The sequence below is a fragment of the Oncorhynchus masou genome, chromosome 30 (genome assembly GCF_036934945.1).
Source record: "Oncorhynchus masou masou isolate Uvic2021 chromosome 30, UVic_Omas_1.1, whole genome shotgun sequence".
Lineage (NCBI taxonomy): Eukaryota > Metazoa > Chordata > Actinopteri > Salmoniformes > Salmonidae > Oncorhynchus > Oncorhynchus masou.
The window spans coordinates 9,256,214-9,271,606 of NC_088241.1; the positions used below are offsets into that span (position 1 = coordinate 9,256,214).

Sequence of the window (15,393 nt, forward strand, 5' to 3'; positions counted from 1 at the left end):
AATCCAGGTAATTCCAAAGGGTTCACATACTTTTTCTTGCCACTGTATATATTTCTTTGCGCAAGAGCAGTCTATAGGCTACCAGGCTAGAATCACTTGCAACTATACTGTATAGCAACATCCACTACATGACCAAAAGTATGTGGACAACAGCGCGTCGAACATCTCATTTCAAAATCATGGGCATTAATATGGAGTTGGTCCCCCCTTTGCAGCTATAACAGCATCCACTCTCCTGGGAAGGCTTTCCAGTAGATGTTGGAACATTGCTGAGGGGATTTGCTTCCATTCAGCCTCAAGAGCATTCGTGAAGTCAAATGAAATTTTATTTGTCACATGCGCCAAATACAACAGATGTAGACCTTACAGTGAAATTCTTACTTACAAGACCTTAACCAACAATGCAGTTTGAAGAAAATACCCCCCAAAAAGTCAAGATAAGAATAACAAATACTTAAAGAGCAGTAGTAAATAACAATAGCGGGGCTATATACAGGGGGTACCGGTGTCGAGGTAATGGAGGTAATATGTACATGTAGGTAGAATTATTAAAGTGACTGTGCATAGATAATAACAGAGAGTACCAGCACCGTAGAAGAGGGGGGGGGGGGATAATGCAAATAGTCTGGGTAGTCATTTGATTAGTTGTTCAGGAGTCTCATGGCTTGGGGGTAGAAGCTGTTTAGAAGCATCTTGGACCTAGACTTGGTGCTCCATTATTGCTTGCCGTGCGGTAGCAGAGAGAACAGTCTATGACTAGGGTGGCTGGAGTCTGACTATTTTAGGGGCTTCTTCTGACACTGCCTGGTATAGAGATCCTGAATGGCTGGAAGGTTGGCCCCGGTGATGTACTGGGCCGTACACACTACCCTCTGTAGCGCCTTGCGGTCGGAGGCCGAGCAGTTGCCATACCAGGTAGTGATGCAACCCGTCAGAATGCTCTCGATATAAGAGCTCAGGGCCAGACCCAGATGCAGACACGGGAGGCAGATGGTTTGAGTGTTTGATATTTATTAGTACCAAAAGGGGTAGGCAAGAGAATAGTCGTGGACAAGCAAAAGGTCAAAACCAAATCAGAGTCCAGGAGGTACAGAGTGGCAGGCAGGCTCGAGGTCAGGGCAGGCGGGTACAGAGTCCAGAAAACAGGTAAGGGTCCAAACCGGGAGGACTAGGAAAAGAGAGAATAGCAAAAGCAGGAGCATGGAGAAAACACGCTGGTTGACTTGAAACAGTCAAGACCAACTGGCACAGAGAGACAAGAAACACAGGGATAAATACACTGGCGAAAATAAGCGACACCTGGAGGGGGTGGAGACAATCACAAGGACAGGTGAAACAGATCAGGGCGTGACAGTATATATGCCCAGGCCAGTATAACTGGACTGGGCATATTCCACCCAGTCCAGTTGCTGACTCCAGGTGGTGGGGTTACTGGCAACAAGATATCGGAGTGCCGTCTCTAATTTTGATTGGCTCCTCACTGGAGGAGTGAGCCAATTCCATGACCTGAGACCGGACCGAATCGGAAAACAAACAGCCTGTTAGCCGGACCCCCCCGCCCAGTGCCCGACTGGGAAAGCTGTGCCTTGCGAACCAGAGCCTCGATTACCCAGATGACATAAGCCGCCAAACAAGAGGCAGAGAGGATGGTCTCAGATTCAGAGGGAGTGTCAGTGGAACTGTACAGACGGGATAGAGCGTCCGGCTTCACCTTCTTTGACCCTTGTCGGTAGGAGATGGTGAAATTGAACAGGGTAAATAACAGAGCCCAATGAGCTTGCCTTGGGTTGGCAGTACGGAGGTATTCTACAGTTGTATGATACGTCCATACCAGGAAAGGATGTTCCGCCCCTTCCAGAGCCATCTTCACAGCTAGGAGTTCCTTCCCAACATCATAGTTCCTCTCCGCAGAGTTGAGACATGGGACATGAAGAATGTGTTCCTGGGCAGAATAACGAGAGAAAACCAGGAACTGTCGAGTTGGGTCTGGATGGATGAGGATAGGACAAAAAAGATCCCCAAAGCCTTGTCCGCTGCTGGAGACCATGTGAACAGTACCTTGGGAGAGGTGAGTGCATTCAATATGTCCCGGAGCACATTGTTGACCAGAGCCTGGAGTCCAAACGGCATAACCAGGTACTCATAATGTCCACTGGCAGTGTTGAAAGCTGTCTTCCACTCGTCTCCTTCACGTATCTGCACAAGATGGTAGGCATTCCGAAGGTCCAGTTTGGTGAAGATAGTAGCCCCCTGGAGAGGTTCGAAAGCTGAGGAGAGGAGTGGTATAGGGTACAGATTTTTTATCGTATTATCATTGAAACCTCAGTAGTCAATACATGGGCGTAGGTTCTTGTCCTTTTTCCCCACAAAGATGAATCCGGCGCCGGCAGGAGAGGCAGAAGGGTGAATGCTCCCAACAGCCAGTGAGTCCTCGATGTACTCCTCCATGGCCTTGGTCTCAGGTCCGGACAGGGAATATAGCTGACCTCGAGGCGGTATGATGCCCGGGAGTAGGTCAATAGCACAATCGTAGGGACGATGTGGAGGAAGGGAGGTAGCGCGAGCCTTGCTGAAAACCTCTAGGAGGTCATGATGCATGCCGGCAGAGATCCGAGGCCGTACTTAATCCTGGAGACAGATGTTTCAGAGATGGCTGTGCCGCCTTCAGGCAGTGTATGGCAAAATGGGAGTGAATGGCAAAATGGGCTCCAACCCAGAATGGAACCTGGCCGTGCCTGGCCGTACAGTCATGAGTGAACAGGGAGTAGAGGAGGGGACTGAGCACACATGAGTGCCCCCTGAGGATCAGCGTGGCGGATGTGTTGATACCTACCCTTACCACCTGGGGGCGGCCCGTCAGGAAGTCCAGGATCCAGTTGCAGAGGGAGGTGTTTAGTCCCAGGTCCCTTAGCTTACTGATGAGCTTTGAGGGCACTATGGTTTTGAACGCTGAGCTGTAGTCAATTAATAGCATTCTCACATAGGTGTTCCTTTTGTCCAGGTGTGAAAGGGCAGTGTGGAGTGCAATAGAGATTGCATCATCTGTGGATCTGTTGCTGCGGCATGCAAATTGGAGTGGATCTAGGGTTTCAGGGATAATGGTGTTGATGTGAGCCATGACCAGCCTTTCAAAGCATTTCATGGCTACAGACCTGAGTGATACAGGGTCGGTAGTCATTTAGGCAGGTTACCTTAGTGTGCTTTGGCACAGGGACTATGGTGGTCTGCTTGAAACATGTTGGTATTACAGACTCAGACAGGGAGAGGTTGAAAATGTCAGTGAAGACACTTGCCAGTTGGTCAGCGCATGCTCGGAGTACACGTCCTGGGAATCCGTCTGGCCCTGCGGCCTTGCGAATGTTGACCTGTTTAAAGGTCTTACATCGGCTGTGGATAGCGTGATCACACAGTCGACCAGAACAGCTGATGCTCTCATGCATGTTTCAGTGTTACTTGCCTCAAAGCGAGCATAGAAGTTATTTAGCTTGTCTGGTAAATTTGTGTCACTGGGCTGTGCTTCCCTTTATAGTCTGTTATAGTGTGCAAGCCCTGCCACATCCGACGAGCTTCAGAGCTGGTGCAGTACGACTCGATCTTAGTCCTGTTTTGACACTTTGTCTGTTTGATGGTTTGTCGGAGGGCATAGCGGAATTTCTTGTAAGCTTCCGGGTTAGAGTCCCGCTCCTTGAAAGCGGTAGCACTACCCCTTGCTCAGTGCGAATGTTACCTGTAGTTCATGACTTCTGGTTGGGGTATGTACGTACAGTCACTGTGGGTACGACGTCCTCGGTGCACTTACTGTACTCCTCAATGCCATCGGAAGAATCCCGGAACATATTCCGGTCTGTGATAGCAAAACAGTCCTGTAGTTTAGCATCTGCTTCATCTGACCACTTTTTTATAGACTGGTGCTTCCTGCTTTAATTTTAGCTTGTAAGCTGGAATCAGGAGGTTAGAATTATGGTCAGATTTGCCAAATGGAGAGCAAGGGAGAGCTTTGTATGCGTCTCTGTGTGTGGCGTAAAGGTGTTCTAGACTTTTCTTCCCCTCTGGTTGCACATTTAACATGCTGATTAGTTAAAACTGATTTAAGTTTCCCCATATTAAAGTCCCCGGCCACTAGCAGCAACATTATGTACAAAATAAGTAACAATGTGAAAAAACAAACAAAATAGCATGGTTGGTTAAGAGCCAATAAAACGGCAGCCATCCCCTCCGGTGCCATCTCTTCAAAGTTCATCCACACCGGTATTGTCATGCTGAAACAGGAAAAGGCCTTTCCCAATCTGTAGCCACAAAGTTGGAAAATTTCATTGTACGCTATAGCGTTAAGATTTTCCTTCACTGGAACTTAGAGGCCTAGCCGGAACCATGAAAAACAGTCCCAGTCCATTATTCCTCCTCCAGCAAACTGTATAGTTGGCACTAGCATTGGGGCAGGCAGCGTTCTCCTGGCATCCGCCAAACCCAGATTTGTCCGTCGGACTGCCAGATGGTGAAGCATGATTCATCACTCAAGAGAATATGTTTCCACTGCTCCAGAGTCCAATGGCGGTGAGCTTTACACCACTCCAGCCGAAGCTTGGCATTACGCATGGTGAACTTAGGCTTGTGTGCGGCTGCTCAGCCACAGAAACCCATTTCATGGCACTCCCGACGAACAGTTCTTATGCTGAAGTTGCTTCCAGAGGCAGTTTGTAATTCTCTGTAGTGAGTGTTGCAATCAAGGACAGACGGTTTTTACACATAACTCTAATGAACTTATCCTCTGCAGCAGAGGTAACTCTGGGTCCTCCTTGCCTGTGGCGATCCTCATGAGAGCCGGCTTCATCATAGCGCTTGATGGTTTCTGGGACTGCACTTGAAGAAACTTTCAAAGTTCTTGAAATGTTACAGATTGACTGACCTTCATGACTTAAAATAATGGTGGACTGTAATTTCTCTTTGCTTATTTGAGCTGTTCTTGCCATAATATGGACTTGGTCTTTTACCAAATAGGGCTATCTTCTGTATACCACCCCTACCTTGTCACAACACAACTGATCTCAAACACTTTAAGGAAAGAAATTCCAGCAAAGCTGCCATCAAGGCAAAGAGTGGCTACTTTGAAGAATCTCAAATATATTTTGATTTGTTTAACACTTTTTTGGTTACTACATGATTCCATATGTGTTATTTAATAATTTTGATGTCTTCACTATTATTTTACAATGTAGAAAATAGTCAAAATAAAGAAAAACCCTTGAATGAGTAGGTGTGTCCAAACTTTTGACTGGTACTGTACCTTTGTATATATAGTGTACTCCGGACTCCGACATTGCTCATCTTAAGATTTCTTAATTCCATTATTTTAGTTTTTTGGGTATTATTAGATATTACTGCACTGTTGGAGCTTGGAACACAAGCATTTCACTACCTTTGCAATAATGTTTGTCTATGGAGATTGCATGGTATACACCTGTCAGCAACGGGTGTGGCTGAAATAGCCGAATCCACAAATTTTTGAAAGGGTGTCCACATACTTTTGTATATATAGTGTACAATGTTGGCCTTGGGCCCAGTATTTATCAAATCAGTCTCCACCAATTAACTATAACCCTGTTTTTCACAACCTCTCCTGGACACTGATACAGAGACCAGGTCAGGTCCTGTTACAGATACCAGGTCTGGTCCTGATACAGAGACCAGGTCAGGTCCAGCAGAAAGCCACTCTGAGGCGGTCAACCAGTCACTTAGAGCCGTGACACTGTCGTCAGCAGCAGCCCAGCACAGGATACCCTGCCGGAAGGATCCGTGTGGGGTGCGTCACATGGCCCAAGGTCATGACGCTGTTCCTCCCAGGCACAGAAACTAGGAAATGGGGTAAGAGGTTGTGTGGGGGTGATGGGGATTGAGTGTGTGTGTATGGAGGTGGGGCACTTTCTACACTATAGCTCAAGGCATTTTGAGGAATGTTATTTAAATGTCTGGTGAAGGAGGGGGGTAGTTATCTTAATGTCACTTATTGCATCAGTTTGTTGGGGAGAGATAAAGATCTCTAGAGTTTAGTGGTTGAGACATCTGAAAACAGTACAAAACAAAATTAAACAATTACATTCCACGGGACGTTTATTAACAGTAAAATAATAACAATGCAGTTTTATTCAAGAAAAAAAATCCCTCTCATATAAATGTGGGTCTGACAATAAATAGTTGGCTACATACTGTATAACGTTGTCCCTTTATCTCAATAAACACCCTACTCCTTTATCCACCAGAGGTCACCCTGGAGCTGTGAAAGTGTCGTTTGAGAATAGGCTCACCATGTCAATACACAGGTAAATAACAACAGTACTTGTCTATAATGTGCTTGTTATTGGTGGCCTATGTGATAGCTTATTTGCAATTGATAATGCCAAAATGTATTAATTCATTCTAGAAGGCTATAGAATAGCATTTTGGGAGCACACAGTATTGTGGTATTGTTAAACCAATTTGTTTTGACAGGGATTGCTGGATTTGTTTAAATATATGTTTTTATCAGTATTGTAATTAAATGGGACACATCAGTGAAAAGCCCATCAAAATGGGATTTAAAAGAGAGCGACACGCTAAAATAGTTATCCAACTGAATTGGTGATTGACCCTCACCATCTGAAATTATCATATTTGATCATCCTGTCATAAAACCCTTACATCCTGTATCTTATGCAAATACCAACCTCTATAATTATCCAATGAGTAGGCTAGCCTACATATGCAAGACGAGCCACACACACACACACACACACACACACACACACACACACACACACACACACACACACACACACACACACACACACACACACACACACACACACACACACACACACACACACACACACACACACACACAGTGGTATAAAGTACTTAAGTAAAAATACTTTAAAGTACTACTTATGTAGTATCTGTACTTTACTATTGATCTTTTTTACAACTTTTACTTCACAAGAAAATAATGTACTTTTACTCCATACATTTTATCTGACATCCAAAAGTACTCGTTACATTTTGAATTCTTAGCAGGACAGGAAAATCCCTACTGCCTCTGATCTGGCAGACTTACTAAACACAAATGCATATTTTGTAAATTATGTCTGAGTGAGTCCATCTATTTTAAAAACAAGAAAACGGTGCCATCTGTTTTGCTTAAAAGAAGGAATTTGAAATTATTTATACTTCTACTTTTACTTTTGATACTTAATTATATTTCAGCAATTACATTTACTTTTGATACTTAAGTATATTTAGAACCAAATACTTTTAGACTTTTACTCAAGTAGTATTTTACTGGGTGACTCACTTACTTGAGTAACTTTCTATCAAGGTATCTATATTTTTACTCAAGTACGCCAATTGGGTACTTTTTCCACCACCGCGCGCACACACACACACAGAGAAGAGAGAGAGAGAGAGAGAGAGAGAGAGACAGAGAGAGAGAGAGAGAGAGAGAGAGAGAGAGAGAGAGAGAGCGAGAGAAAGAGATACACTTTTTATGGCGCCCTCTCACCTCATAATCCTTGCAAATAAGAACAGCGCAACAGTCTACTATCATTGGTGCGCTTATCCCATGCCGCTAGTGGAGGTGTTCGCTGTTCGTGTTCAGGTGAGCGCGTACAGTTAGTTTTACCGTCTTTATTCCGCTACTTTCATGAGCCACAGAGAGGAGGAGGAGGAGGACCTGGGACACAGTTGGCCCATCGTGGTATACCTTCCCGCAATCCGGGGAAGAGCACGGACGGAGGGGAGGCTGGACAGGGAGAGGACGAGGCATCAGAGGACGAAAACACGGAGAGCGGACACAGCCGACGCCAACGCGACATGGAGATGACAACCCGAAATTTGCACCTCAACTCCAAAGGTGACAATTGCGATGGAGTGATCAACAGAAACGGCGGTGACATGACTGAGATATCTGTACCGCTGTCCCACTCTGGGAAGCGTATGCCTCAAATCGAGGGGGGCAATCTTTATAGATTGCGAGATAGAAAGGTTTTATTGGAGGACAAAAAGCGTCTGTGCGCTTGGGCTCTGGGCACCGCGCTGCTTGGGACACTGCTCATGATACTGCACGCGGAGCTGTGCCCGTTGATTTACCAACCAGTAAGTCATTTTGGTCAAGTCACATTCCGTAAAATTCACTTTCAACAAGACTGTTAAAATATAATCATGCTAACTAATTTATCAAGGAAAGGATAACAAATCCCTGGCTATTAAAGTTGTTTGCTGTTGGTTTTCAGTTTCAGTGAAATAAAGTGGACCTACACAATAGTCTTACAATACTCAAGTTGAGTGTGAACACTCAAGAGGAACTGAAAGAGCTGCTTCTATTTAAAAATGTTAAGATCAGACAGTGAACTTGAAGTACAAGGCTTCCCTCAGAAAGATAACATTCAGTGGATCAAAGACAGGTGTCTTACATATGCCACTATTGCCACTTTGCACAGGCCATTATGGATATTTAACAGATTCATCATTTCTCAGCTCACATATTTTGATTAATGAAGAGACAAGTTATCATGTGCCAAAAAAGTGATTTAGTCTAAGACACCTGTTGACCTGTCATTGCCACGTGCCAGAGAGAGCGAGAGTAAAGTCAGTGGTGCATGGAAAGCTCACAATATATGATTCCCTTAGAACAGAAAATACCATCATGATAAGCAAATTACTGTTGATTAGGCTAGTGGTGGGAACACCAAGGTTGTCCTTGTAATAAGTAAAATAAATTAGATGGATTCTCTACCTAATCGTTAACTACACCTGTTTGACACCACAGGGATGGCACAGGGACCATGTTGATTTGGTGATCTTACGGACCTCTTTAAGGTTCAATACCTTGTCCCCACCTGACCAGTGATAAAATGACCAGCAACGCAGGCCTCAACAGCAGCATGTAATACAACTGAAACCTGCAGGAATCAACTGACCTACTGCTGGCCAGGCCACCACAGAAATTCATTGAATAGTAGCAATTATCTCAGGGAACCAGATATCCTGTGTATACCTCTAGTACTCTGACTCGGCTGCTCAAGAAAAAGAGTCTATCTATGAATAGGTCACAGACCTACAGACCACTATTTGTGCTTTTTTTTACGAGTGAATGTCACCCCCCTTTTGTGGAGAATGAATATCAACCTCTGCATGGATAATGAACATGTTAAAGAGATACTTTGGGATTTTGGCAATGAGGCATGTTCTCTACTTCCCCACAGTCAGATGAACTTTTGCATGCCATTTTTATGTCTCTGTGTCTAGTATGGAGGAAGTTGGATGTAGTTTCATGAGCCAATGCTAACTAGCATTAGCGCAATGACTGGAAGTCTGTGGGTAACTGGTAGCATGCTCTGGGGAAGTATGAAGGGTCTCATTGCCAAAATCTTTAAGTGATTTGACATGATGTGGTCAGTCAAACGGACAGAAGACAGGTGTTGTTGATACAACATAAAGATCAGAATGCTATTATCAACCTACATGTGCCCTGTAGCTCTACCACAATGTCCTTGAATTAATCTATGTACAGAAATACTATATCCAGTCCATTCATAGGAAGAGAACGGAACGGCGTGTCTAATTGTTGTCTTAACCATTTCCTTGATTAACAGACCCGTTAAACAAGCATGACTTGCATCACAGAACAATAGCATAACCCACACCTGGGATTTGAACCCGGTGAACTTCTGATTATGAGCCCATTTCCAGAACCACAGTTTGGTACTGTCATCTCTTCACATCAACATACAGATTAGTGTGGATAACAACACCAGTCCACACAATCAAGCAGTTTTTAACTCCGTCCCACTGAAGTTCTAGAATATACGTGCCAGGTCCATAAGTAGAAAATAGACTCTCAGCAACTCACCCATGATGCAACCAAATGTCAGACCACCTTAACACTATAAGGTAGGTGTTTCCTACCCTGGTGTAACCAGCCTGACCACTCCACTCGCCATTTTTTCAATTCACTTTCTCCTATCAAGTGAAGCAAAAACAATAGTGAAACAATCATTCAGGCTGGTTATACCTGCCTGGCCGTTCAGTGAAAGGAGATCCAATCTGAGGTCCCTATACTTAGACGTAATTACAGCTAGATGAGCAAGCTGTAGCCCATGTCCAGCTGACCTAAATCCTCCATGTAATGATCCCAAGGCAAATGAAGTGAAAACTGCTGAGTGCAGCAGGCAGGCTGTTTAAATCAGGCTGATTTCAGGGAAAGGAGATCCAATCTGTTTGTTTGATTAATATGATTGTCATGATTGATCAAATATTGATTGCCAACTAGGCTGACACGCAGTGTAAGCCTGGGCCTGGAGGAAGTTGATGTTGCAAACAGCTCCATATGCTGATGAATCTGGCAATTACCCAGGCAGGCATTGTCATGCATTTTCCCCTAAACATTATCTTGATTTTGAAAACCAATTGAGTTTGCCAAACTATTATTTTTGTAAATGCATGGCTACATAATGAGTGAGATAACTGGATGCTCAGATGCCTGGTATACCCTCTCTGCATGACAGTGTATTTAAGGATACTTTTCCTTGGAAACCAGGTTATGCAGGATGAGGAAAATGTGCTATTTGTGGTACTTTTTCCACATTTGTTTCCCTTCACAGCTAGTGTTTCTCAGGTTGCCCACGGTCATTTTGGATCTTTCCACATCATTTGTGTTTCATTAGAGACTGTTTGAATAATGCAAGAGTTTCACCTCTCCTGGAGAAGGGGGGCTGGGCTGAGGCTGGGCTGATTGTCAAGGTCTTTGGGTCAGCATGCCAGACTGATAAGGCAGAAAGGGATCTTGGAGTGTGACCATCTAGTTAGTTACATCCGCTAATCTGCTCAGTGTTTTCCTGAGTTATATGGCGTCAGGTTTGGCTGTGTGCCAAGAGGATGCGTTTCTATAGTAAAGCAAATACAACATCATCATGTTGTGACTGTAAAAACAAAACAAACGATGGCCTAACAGCTGTTTGGGTGTGCCATTGTCACGGAACACAGCACACCAAGAATATTGTTGCAAATCAACTAGACCTTATCAAAAGTGATCAACAGCAGGGTTTTCTTTCTTTTAATAATTAATTCAGAATCATGATGACTGTTTCTGGCTCTACTCACATAATCTACTCACAGCCTCTGTCTAAAGGCTGTTGGGATGGATTCTGGCCTGCATTGGTCTTGGGTGGTCTTTCTGTATGTCCAAGGCCTGGATAAACAACCAGTGTTACAGTTACTACAAATTAGGTCGTTTCAAAAAGGCTTGAAATTACTCTGTTTCCAAAGGGAAAATATTACAAAACAAATTTAGACACTGGAAGCAAGTAACGTGCTGTGGTCTCCATGTGATAGAGGTCTAATAATGGAGTCCAATTAGGCTTGGGATAAAATTAGACATGATGCAGATGCTACAAGTGAAATTGTGGAAAACAATCAACGTTGCCAACGCACGTCACACCATACCACCTTTCTGCGTTGAAGTTTCCCTAACCTTGTCTGAAAATTGCAATTATATCTTTTAGACTGTAAACTCCAACCACCCATCATTAAATTAACTCCCGTTAAAACTTTCATCGAGGTTACATCAGTTGCCTGCGTGGACGTCATCGCAATAAACAGCACACCTTTTATCACTTAGCCTATTGTCGAGACGATCGTTTCAAGTACAGTGAAGTCAAGTGATAGTTACTCTCAGAGTCAATTATGAAGACACTCATAGCCTACTTATCAGATGGGTTGACATATCATTGCATAATTCGCGGGAAGTAGCATGCCCGCGCTGAAGGTCTGCTAATACAGGACTAGTAAAGGCCCAGTGCACTACTTTTGTGAAAATATTTAAACTAAATCTATTTGTATTTGAGTGTTTACCAGCATTTGTAACTTTAGTCTGATAATTATCTGTACAAAACAGTTAATCTGATAATATTGTACTTGTGGAATATAAAAATACTTGTTTGATATATGTTTTCCAGTTTCTTGAAATACTCTGCAAATGCAACTTATTTCTATGTGTAAATTGAAACGGCCTATTAATTCATTTTACATTTCAGTAGACGATGTTAACCAGAGCAATTTACAGTAGTGAGTGCATACATTTTCGTACTGGTCTCCTGTGGGAATTGAACTCACAACCCAAGCTTTACAAGCACTATGTTCTACCAACAAAGCACCATCATCACATCACATCATCATAAACCACTTGATGTCTGTATGTACTAAATTACTGTATTGCACATTGTTTTTCTTCATGGTGATGGAAATTTTTGACGACAGTGTATTGTTCTTTCTGGATTCTATTAGAATGACAATCGCAGAGAAAAAGACAAGGCCACAACTCTTACAATTGCAACTATTGAATCCAACAAGATACTGTTCTCAATCATACAACTACCCTTTTCCCCCCAAAGTGGAGGTACTGAAAAAAAAATGTATGCCCATTGCTACAGATGTCAATATCGGTCCGCTAATAGTAGTAAAGGCCCAGTACACTACTTTTGTGAAAATACGTTTTTTAATTTTCAAATTGTATTTTTTATTTGTATTCATATTTTATTTTTTTATTCAGATTTTTCAGGGGGTGCTGCAACACCCTCAGCACCCCCACTTCCAGCGGCTATGCTCATAGCTACAGAAGCCAAATCCTGTTTCTTTTTCTTTCATCTAACTAAATATACCATGATCTTTAGGTTTTGATAAAGTTGATAAACTGATTTAGGCCCCTTGGATAGCATGTCACCTCGCACTTGGTTAGTAACTGGCTTACAGAGCCGGCTCTAGCCTTTTTGGGGCCCTAAGTGGCATTTCGCCATAGGGCGGAGAGAATATTTAGCAATTTTATAACTAATTTCATGCAATCCTACTCATTTTGCCATGGGGTGGAGAGAAGATTTAGCCATTTTAAAACAGATTTCATGCAATTGTACTCATTTTGCTATAGGGAGGAGATAAATGTTTGCATTTTTTTTCACTGACTTATGCCATGTTAATATGATATCTGAGTGAGAGCGAATAACAAAATCAATGGGAGCCCCCTCGAAATCAGGGCCCCTGGGTAATTCAACCATGATTACATGATTACTAGTTTATATAGCTGGCTAGACCAATATGCAAAAAGTTAGCTGACGTGCTAATTGAGTGAGTCTCAGTGAATGACATAACAAGAACTACAAAAACTACTTATGCACAACCAAATTTTGAAATTGCACCATGTGTATTCTACTATTCTAGCTCTCAACAGTAAGTTGAGACCCTGACTGAGTTTCTAAAATAACCACTAAACAAAAAAACAATACTTTTTGGGGGTCGGGGGCACCCTAGCGGGCGCGGGGCCCTAAGCGTTTGCTTATGTCGCTTAGTGGCTAGGGCCGGCTCTGCTAGTTTATAAAGATCGTTTTAATGCATCAGCTAAGAGCTTTGTAGGTCTACACTCATCTTATCTGGTTGCGTGACCTGGTGGTCCACTAGAAGTCAATACTTCATACCAGGTCAATAGGCCGACTTTATCATATGCCGCCCAAGTGTGTGCGTGTGTTTGTGAGGGTGCATGTGTATCTCACACATTATAAAGTTGTCACCAAAACAGTGTGCGTGTCCAGCGGAGGCTGAAGGTCAAAGCATTCCACTAACACTAACACACTGCTACTGGAAAATGCCAAACGGAAAATAATCGAAAACAGAAGCACTGTTGGAATAACTTTAAACCTCCCTTTAATGTCTTTATCTTGTCTGTCCTCCTCTTCCTCCCCAGGGCTCCCGCTATGCCTTTATCATCAACTGCTCCATCAGCATGTCCACTGGGTGTCTTCTGATTCTCATCGTAGCCTTCCATTATAAGGACATCAGGGTGAGTGTATGTTCTCTCTGACCTCTGACCCCATTACTGACTGTGCAGCCCTGGAGGGAACTGTGTTAGTTACTCTTTGGACAGAGGAGTTGAAGAAAGCGCTTACATTAAATCACATACTGTTAACGGTGCTTCTCTCCTTTATGAATGCTGCTTGCACGGGACTGATCTTGCCTAATGATTGACGAGGGCGGCATTTTCTGAGCTAAACTGACTAAGACGCAACTCCAACAACAACACATAAAACCTCACATAATTCTGCCTAAAAACAATTACAATTTCTCTCAACCAGTGGCATATGGGCTTTTTAGCTGAGGGATGATGCCTCCCTTTGATAAGCAGTGCTCACTTTGTCAAAGGCAAGGATGCGAAACATCGTGCTTGTCTATTCCCAGCGTACCTCTCCAGGGTACTGTTGGAGAGACACATCGCTGCAGCGCTCCACCAACATTTGGTCAAAAATCTAACAGAAATCATGTAGCAGATATAGGTTACGGTAAAAAGAGTATGACCTTTGCTGTAGCCTACAGGCTCGAGATAAAATGTATGATAATGTAAAGAGACAGACACATTTTACATCATGCAGGTTTTTCCGATCAAATAGCCTAACCTAAATGGCGCTCAATCAAATAAAAAATGTGCTGTTATGTTAACAAACAACATATCCTAAAAACAAGACAGGTCAAAGTTAAATGGACAATATGGAACGGACAATCACAACTGTTGTCCAGGAGTTTCACCCCATTGTCATGATCAGTGGTTTCAAGTTTGTATCAGTCATTTTTTGACAAGCTGATCATAGCAAAAAATAAAATACTTCAGCATTTCCTGCTGTGTAAACACATTGCAAATCGGCTCGAGCTAACTCCTGATGAAGTTGGGTAGCTGATATTCAGAGCTTAAATAGCCAAATTGATTAGCCTTGTGGACGTCTTTTTTTGGTGCAGTAGTCCTGTCTAATGAGCGGGCCGGCCGATTCAAGTAGCATTTTTTGGTGCTGTTCCAGACCGGCCTTGATTTCCACATCCACGGACATTGGTTTTGGTAAATTATTTTTTTCAACTTTCATTCAGAACCGAAAATGAACCTGATTTCAACGTCCTGGAAAATGTGTATTTTAAACATGTGGAAAATACCTTTTCACCTTACATTCAGAACCTGAATGAAACCTAACTTCAACATCTGGAAAATATGTATTTTAAACGTCATTTTGCTTACTGGGACTATTCTAGTTTTGTGGGGGGCTGTATTTTTTGGTCTTGCCTATGGTGGCAGGGTGGCAAGGTGTTTTTTGTTTTGATACTTCTTGTTTGATCTGGAAGTGAATTGCTCAAATTGTGTGGCGGTCCTACCAAAATTCAGCCGTTGGTTCGTTCATCGATTGGTGATGAAAAACTCTGATGCAACTTGATGATATCTTGAGTACACACACATACTGTCAGCAGGACTTCTTCGTAAATAACCATGCGGTGGCTTACACACGCTCACATGCACGTTCCCCCTGATGAAACTCGAATCCACGGAGATTTGTACAGTTC

General features: G+C 43.2%; 1 protein-coding gene across 2 annotated transcripts in view; it reads left to right on the forward strand.

The window, feature by feature from the left end:
- The first annotated feature begins 7,501 nt into the window (after positions 1 to 7,501).
- LOC135522004 (intermediate conductance calcium-activated potassium channel protein 4-like) overlaps positions 7,502 to 15,393 on the forward strand; it is a 52,036-nt gene continuing 44,144 nt past the window's right edge. The window contains exons 1-2 of one of the 2 annotated variants that reach the window (XM_064947868.1): positions 7,502 to 8,124; positions 13,760 to 13,855. In XM_064947868.1, coding sequence (XP_064803940.1) covers positions 7,843 to 8,124; positions 13,760 to 13,855 — 378 coding nt within the window. In that variant the 5' untranslated portion in view covers positions 7,502 to 7,842. The remainder of the gene's footprint in view (positions 8,125 to 13,759; positions 13,856 to 15,393) is intronic. The other variant, XM_064947867.1, reaches the window with a different exon arrangement.